Genomic DNA, 8,708 nt, shown 5'->3' on the forward strand with positions numbered 1-8,708 from the left:
GCTCCTCTCAAGTAACTCATTTCCACTGCTCTCACTCTTGACTTGTTCCCCTTTTGCAAGGTCCATGCCTCGCTTCCATACGTCAGGGTAGGGATCACAATACAATCATGCAGTGACTTCTTAGCTTCCATACTCACCTCCCTATTTCTCATCACTGCTTTCAGTGTACCAACGACCTTCCTTCCCTGCTGTACCCTTTCTCGCACTTCATCCCCCAAAGTTCCATCCTTACTCATCACACTACCCAAGTACTTGAATGCACTCACATTCTCCATATCCTCACCATCTAACCTCACTGCACACTCTGTGACTTCGTTCTTCTCAAACACCATAACTTTACTTTTGTTTACATTAACTTTCAGATTCCTCTTCCTACACACTATCCCAAATTCATTCACCAAACCTTGCAACTCCCATTCATCTTCACTCAACAGTACTGTATCATCAGCAAACAGCAACACCGGAAGCTTCCAAATCTCACCCTCATTCATTAGAGCCACCCCCACATCCACTGCCCTACCTTGCACCTCCTTTACAACCCCATCCATGTATATATTAAACAGCCATGGAGACATCACACAACCCTGTTTCAGTCCCACAATGAGATCAAAGAACTCACTCAGCTCACCATCCACTCGCACTGTAGCCCTAGCTCCCTCGTATATACTCTTCACAGCACTCAACAATTTCCACTCCACTCCATATATTCTCAATACCTTCCACATACCTTGCCTATCTATTCTGTCATAAGCTTTCTCCAAGTCCATGAAGGCAGCATACACTTTCTTTCCCTTCTCTAGATACTTCTCCATTAAACATCTTAGAACAAATATCTGATCTACACACCCTTTTCCCTTCCTTAATCCCCCTTGTCCTTCTCCAACTAGCTCCTCTGTCGTATGCCTAACCCTATCAATGAGTATTCTACCATATATTTTACCAGTCACACTAAGAAGGCAAATACCCCTATGGTTACCACATACTTCTCTCTCCCCTTTTCCTTCGTATAAAGGAACAATTATACCTGATTTCCAGTCCTCTGGAACCCTTCCCTCTTCCCAAGCCAATCTACACAACTTCCATATCCACTCCACAACAATCTCATCCCCATACCTAAGCATTTCACCAAACACTCCATTAATTCCTGGGGCCTTTCCCAACTTAATCTTCTTTATCGCTTCCACTACTTCCGCCCTACTGATCTCTTCCTCCCTCCTCTCATCTCTTCTTCTCCCAGCCATTCCCCAACCACTTATTCTCGCACTGCGCTCACTCTGTACATTCAACAAATCCTCAAAGTGCTCCTTCCATCTCCTCAATTTCTCTCTCTTCTCCACAAACAATCTATTATTCCTATCTTTCACTCCCCTTGTATTTCCCCTTTCACACTGCCTTATTTTCTTTACCTCCTTCCAAAACAATTTCTTACTCTCCCTCCATTTCACACTCAACATTTCTCTGCTGGCTAATATTCCTAAGCTGAGAGAAGCTTGGTACATTTCTCTGCTGGCTAATATTCCTAAGCTGAGAAAAGCTGGGTACATTTCTCTGCTCGTGGATGATTTTCTCTGATACGATGCGTCAGAGAGTAAAATGACAAGCTCTATTTGTGAAGCAGACAAGTGTGGGAATAGGACACCTTTTATCCCTGACTGTTCATTACTTCTGTAAATTACTTGTAGATACGTGTATGTACTGCTGCACATTCAGAAACACATTTTAGGAACAAAGTGTACAGCCTTGAAATGTATCTGTAATATGTGTTTGAAAAGTTTAAGGGCCCATAACTCGTTCCTTTCTGAAGGTATAGGTGGAAAACACACACACACACACACACACACACACACACACACACACATATTAGGAGTCCATATTATAATTACAAATCATAATAGATAGATAGATAGAGAGACAGATAGAAGCAGGGAGTCAGATGATGAGAAGGTATTGTGTCTGCGAGAATCGAGCAATGCTAAACATGCTTACACACTCTTAACTCAAGGAATGCTTTATAGGCACACGACAGCGCCTAGTGACCATACACACACATACACACATACTCACACACAGGCTTCTAGAACTTTCCACTCACAAGGAACGCACGTGATACGTCTCCTGTTTCACCAGAATTTAGGAAAGAGAGGGCAGAAGGAGAGAAGCCATAGAACAGGCAGGTAGTGGGGAGAAGGGCTTAGCAACTTGAGAGAGAGAGAGAAGGCAGAAAGAAGCTAGCCATACAACAGACAGGTAGCAGGGAGAAGGGCTTAGCAACTTGAGAGAGAGGCAGAGAGAGCTAGACAGAGAGATAGCTAGCGGGACTCTACTTTATACTCCGCTCTGTGTGAGAGACTTTGTTAATATTTCCAAGACAAATAAAAATAGTCCCATACTATTCTTTACCTCTCCTGTCACTACATGACAAATGGGAAAGAAGATTATCTACTTACAAGCTACTCAAATATAACAACCGCTCGCCCACAAGTCTAATATATATAAAACTCCACTACAAGTAACTACAAAGTCTTTAATGACATTTGGTAGCAGCGAACGTATACGAACCTCGTCTACGAATCAACAGTGAATTCCTACAAAATATCAAGATTGAAAACAAAAAAAAATACCTCTCACAACCAACAACTTACAACCAGCTCCTGACAGTTCTCTCCAACCAGCCCCCTCCGTCTCCACGATCATCACGCTGATTTAGAAGTGATCACAGGACGCCTTGCAAGTAGTTTAACAATATATTGATACAAACAATCTTGCAACTTCTACGACGAACCAGCGAACTACAACCATCTACAATCAACTACAATTAACAACTCTACGAGTCGTCTGTATAATCTTCTACACGCACCTACAAGTAGCGGCAGTCTTCATCCTACAACGAGTAAATCACAAGAAAAAAATACCAAGTCCATATTCACAACTCATCTTACTCACTCGTCTTCACTGAAGTTACTCATCGCTACTCATTCACTCACCACAGCTACCAGTGTGAGAAGTCGAGGTCATCATGCGTGCTTGCTGAAAAGACGCCATGTCAGTCAACTCACCACTTGCACCACCACTCACACCATTCCCACCACGGTAAAAATTAGTGAGTTACATAGTTACTTCATTTATACAATACACAGTGATAGACAATAAGCTTCTGCACAAACATATAAAACGTGCTGTACAGTTACAGCTTAAATACACATACTTACTACAGTTATCTGCATAACTCAAACACTAAATAAGCACCAACAGTAAATATTCTACACTGTATTTATTCATTCATTTATTATAACATTTATTTACTACCAACGAGTGTTACCATTTATACCTACATAAAATACGTGTTTCATATATACAACTATACATTATTACATCTACAAAGTAATAAAGAAAATATACCATCACAGTTACTCAGTGAGCGATTAAAAGAACTGTATTAAACATTTATTAATTAATGCTACCTAGTGGAAACAGATAAATTAAGTTACAAGGAAAACCAGAAAAGAAAAAAAAAAATGGCGAACACAAATGACGTTAGCAAGAGTGAACATTTTCAACACAATCGTGAAGACAATGATTTCCACACAGTGCTGACACACATATTACCCACGATAGGTACAAGTGAACAACAAGTCAGTGTATATAGTTAATACTGTATATAGTGTATATATTTTTTATATAAAATAACAAAATATGGGACTATATAATATCATTTTCAGTAATACCTGTGCAACATAAACTAAACTTTAAAAAAGTATCCCAAGGAAATTAGCCAGTAATTATGCAACCATGAACAACATAGAAAAAGCGTACACAAGCGAAGAAAAACAAACTATGGAAAATCAATACATACAAAAAAAAAAAAAAAAGAAAGAAAGAAAAAGTAAGAAAGAAAAAAGAGAGAAATAGAGTAAGATCACATAACAAACAAATGAAAATAAGTGTGGTACTACATATGCCAAAATACCACATAAACTACAAACAAAAAAGCAAATTGTTGTCTCCACAAGCTAGTGGCATGACACATCATCACTATCATCGACCGCAGCATGACCGGATTCATATGTCAGGACTGCAATTATTACAATTATGTAACGACAAACGATTGCATTATGTTACACTTGCTACAATTATGTAACTACAAACAATATGTAATAATTATGTAACTCCATATTATAATTATGTAACGACAAACGATTGCATTATGTTACACTTGCTACAATTATGTAACTACAAACAATACTACAAACAATATGTACCATTTATGTAACAGCTGCATTAACAAGAGGTAACTTTTATGTAACTTTAACTACAATTATGTAACTACAAACGATATGTAACAATTATGTAACGACAAACGATTGCATTATGTTACACTTGCTACAATTATGTAACTACAAACAATATGTACCATTTATGTAACAGTTGCATTAACAAGATGTAACTTTTATGTAACTTTCACTACAATTATGTAACTACAAACGATATGTAACAGTTATGTAACGACAAACGATTGCATTATGTTACACTTGCTACAATTATGTAACTACAAACAATATGTACCATTTATGTAACAGTTGCATTAACAAGATGTAACTTTTATGTAACTTTCACTACAATTATGTAACTACAAACGATATGTAACAGTTATGTAACGACAAACGATTGCATTATGTTACACTTATTACAATTATGTAACTACAAACGATATGTAACAATTATGTAACGACAAACGATTGCATTATGTTACACTTGCTACAATTATGTAACTACAAACAATATGTACCATTTATGTAACAGTTGCATTAACAAGATGTAACTTTTATGTAACTTTAACTACAATTATGTAACTACAAACGATATGTAACAATTATGTAACGACAAACGATTGCATTATGTTACACTTTGCCAATTAACAGTTGCATTAACAAGATGTAACTTTTATGTAACTTTAACTACAATTATAAGGCCAAGTCACTTATGTAACAGTTGCATTAACAAAATGTAACTACAGTTATAAGGCCAACACAATTATGCATTTCACTACAATAACCCAAGTACATACTGTATTACAGTTAAATAATTTACTTTTAATGCATTTATTCAAATATGTATACAACTTGTTTAAAATGTAATATTACTGAATAATCACTATTTTCTATGAATATTATATGTATACAATATTCATACAATTATGTTACTTTTACAATATTATGCAGTTCACTTAATTAGCTTATAAGTTCATTATAATGTGTATATAATATGTATTAATATGTTAGGACTATTAACTGTCGATGGTACGCCATTTTCGCGTGACCGAGCATATATTAGGAGTCCATATTATAATTGCAAATCATAATAGATAGATAGATAGAGAGACAGATAGAAGCAGGGAGTCAGATGATGAGAAGGTATTGTGTCTGTGAGAATCGAGCAATGCTAAACATGCTTACACACTCTTAACTCAAGGAATGCTTTATAGGCACACGACAGCGCCTAGTGACCATACACACACATACACACATACTCACACACAGGCTTCTAGAACTTTCCACTCACAAGGAACGCACGTGATACGTCTCCTGTTTCACCAGAATTTAGGAAAGAGAGGGCAGAAGGAGAGAAGCCATAGAACAGGCAGGTAGTGGGGAGAAGGGCTTAGCAACTTGAGAGAGAGAGAGAAGGCAGAAAGAAGCTAGCCATACAACAGACAGGTCGCAGGGAGAAGGGCTTAGCAACTTGAGAGAGAGGCAGAGAGAGCTAGACAGAGAGATAGCTAGCGGGACTCTACTTTATACTCCGCTCTGTGTGAGAGACTTTGTTAATATTTCCAAGACAAATAAAAATAGTCCCATACTATTCTTTACCTCTCCTGTCACTACATGACAAATGGGAAAGAAGATTATCTACTTACAAGCTACTCAAATATAACAACCGCTCGCCCACAAGTCTAATATATATAAAACTCCACTACAAGTAACTACAAAGTCTTTTATGACACACACACACACACACACACACACACACACACACACACACACACACACACACACACAGCTCCCCTACAGCCGCACATACACACCCCTATTCTGTAATGTTCTGCAATGCAAGAGTTAACCTATACCGTCCATTCTTAATATACGCAACTGGTCATCCTTGCCTGCACTTCCCACTGCCCATAATCTGTAGTCTCTCAAAATCAATATATTCTGGCATCTGGCAAAGAAATGGTCTAGAATGTGGTTTTTCCTTTGTTCAGATATACAGTACTTTGAAATAATAAGGTTTGCAAGGTCAGCTGAAGCTTCTTACTCTTTAAAATATAGAAAAAAAGAAAAAAGGAAAGGAAACACATGCCTACTTTTATCATCACAGAAGGCTGTTTCTCTCTCTCTCTCTCTCTCTCTCTCTTACGTGTTTCATGGCCACAGTAATGGTGGTACCGCTGAGAATCTTCCGTGCCCTCTTTCTCATCTTCATCATGAGAGAGTCGGGTTCCTTATTCCGCAGCAGTGGACTCGCTCTGTGGATTAGAGAGAGAGAGAGAGAGAGAGAAAGGAGAGTGGGGAGATCGGGGAAAGAAGGAAAGTGGTGGGTGATACCAGGAGAGGAAGGAAAAATAGAAGAGAGAGAGAGAGAGAGAGAGAGAGAGAGAGAGAGAGAGAGAGAGAGAGAGAGAGGCATGGTGTTTAAGATCACGTTGTATTCCTGTCACAATAGAAAGTAAGTGTTAGTGTCTGAGTGGTGACATGTGAAGGTTTGCAGCGAATGTAAAGTGAATAACATATCTTAATCCCTTACCAATAATAGTAATAATAATAATAATAATAATAATAATAATAATTAATAATAATAATAATAATAATAATAATAATAATAATAATAATCTATCTATCTATCTATCTATTGCCAGACTCCTTAATCCCGTAAGGGGTGGCCACAAACATGTCGCCTCCATGTCGCCCTGTCCAACGCTATTTCCTTGCCCTACTCCCAGCTCACACACCCCTCTCTCGTATGTCTCTCCACTCCACCCCTTAATGTGTTTCTCCTAACGCTTCCTATCACATCCACATCCACACCACGCCGCTCCTTCACTTTCTCATTTGTCAGCCTGTCTCTCCATGTGACTCCACATGCACCTCTTAAATAACTCATTTTCACTGCTCTCACTCTTGACTTCTGTCCCTCCAACACGGTCCAAGCTTCTCTTCCATACGTTAGAGTTGGTATTACAATACTGTCGTGTAGTAGCTTTTTCACTTCCACCCTCACTTCCCTGTTTCTTATCACTGCTTTCAAGGAGCCAGCAACCTTTCTTCCCTGCTGCACCCTTTCAAGCACTTCACCCTCTAAACTTCCATCTTTACTCATCACACTACCCAAGTACCTAAAAGCACTCACATCATCCATTTTCTCCCCATCCAATCTTACTGTACATTCACTAACTTCACTTCTCTCGAAGACCATAATTTTACTCTTCCCAACATTCACCTTTAGATTTCGTTTCTTACACACTCTCCCAAACTTATCCACCAAGCCTTGCAGCTCCCTTTCGCCCTCACTTAACAACACAGTATCATCTGCAAACAACAGTACAGGGAGTTTCCAAACACTGCCCTCTCTCACTAGGGGCACTCCAACATCCACTATCCTACCTTGTATCTCTTTTATTACCCCATCCATATACAGATTGAACACCTATCGAAACATGACACATCCTTGTTTGAATCCAACCTTCAGATAGAAAAATTCACTCAGTTCATCATCCACACGCACCGCAGCCTTGGCATCCTCATACATGCTCTTCACAGCTTTCAACAACTTCCCATCTACTCCATATACTCTTAATACTTTCCACAATCCTTGTCTATCCACCCTGTCAGTAATAATAATAATAACAATAATAATAATAATAATAATAAAAATAATAATGATACTACTACTTCTACTACTACTACTACTACTAATGTGGTAAGGCTTGCATACTGGATTATCATTACTGATAGTAAAGCTGATTATTCCTGTATATGACAAGGAATTCAAATCTACCTACGTATTTATATCTGTAATAACAGAGATATAGAATGTGGAATTTGTGAAGAATATTGACTCTTTGATTCTACCTCACCCTACCTTTTTGGGGGGGAGAAAGGTGATGATGATGATGATGATTGATTTAGATATACACGTTCATTTCCGACCCACACCCACGCCCACAGTCACGCCCACACTTCAGAGCTAAACCAACAGACCTCTGATACAAATTATAGCAGATTACAGGTGGAGTTCAGGATGCCTCTGCCCTGATAACGATAAAAGGACAGATAGAGTAACATATGTCTTCTCAGTAGCTGGCTGGATGTAACGAGAATGCACAATAAATAAGGCTACATCATCAGCATCATCATTGTCGTCAACATCATCATCTTCATTATCATCATTATTGTCATCATCATCATTATTGTCATCATCATCATTAAAATCATCATCATTACTGACATCATCATCATCATCATTAACAGCATCATCACTGACATCATCATCATTATCATCATAATCGTCATCATCATCATTCGCAACCCCATTCTGAACATTAATAAAGGAAGCACAATTGTACAGCATAAAACAACATTTAACCTCGTATATAGTCATACCAAAAGTTCTCCTAGTATTTCACCCACCACTTCTCACTTTCCTTTGCTGGG

At 38.3% G+C, this 8,708-nt stretch overlaps 1 protein-coding gene across 1 annotated transcript in view; it reads right to left on the reverse strand.

Annotated features, from left to right (window-relative positions):
* Positions 1 to 6,474, reverse strand: part of LOC145396232 (glutamate receptor ionotropic, delta-1-like) — a 38,539-nt gene extending 32,065 nt beyond the window's left edge. The window contains exon 1 of the mRNA XM_080269665.1: positions 6,415 to 6,474. Within this exon, the coding sequence (XP_080125791.1) occupies positions 6,415 to 6,474 (60 nt within the window). The remainder of the gene's footprint in view (positions 1 to 6,414) is intronic.
* Between the last annotated feature and the right edge of the window lie 2,234 nt (positions 6,475 to 8,708).

Source organism: Coenobita brevimanus, chromosome 35 (genome assembly GCF_032717465.1).
Source record: "Coenobita brevimanus isolate Jiangsu-jjx chromosome 35, ASM3271746v2, whole genome shotgun sequence".
NCBI lineage: Eukaryota > Metazoa > Arthropoda > Malacostraca > Decapoda > Coenobitidae > Coenobita > Coenobita brevimanus.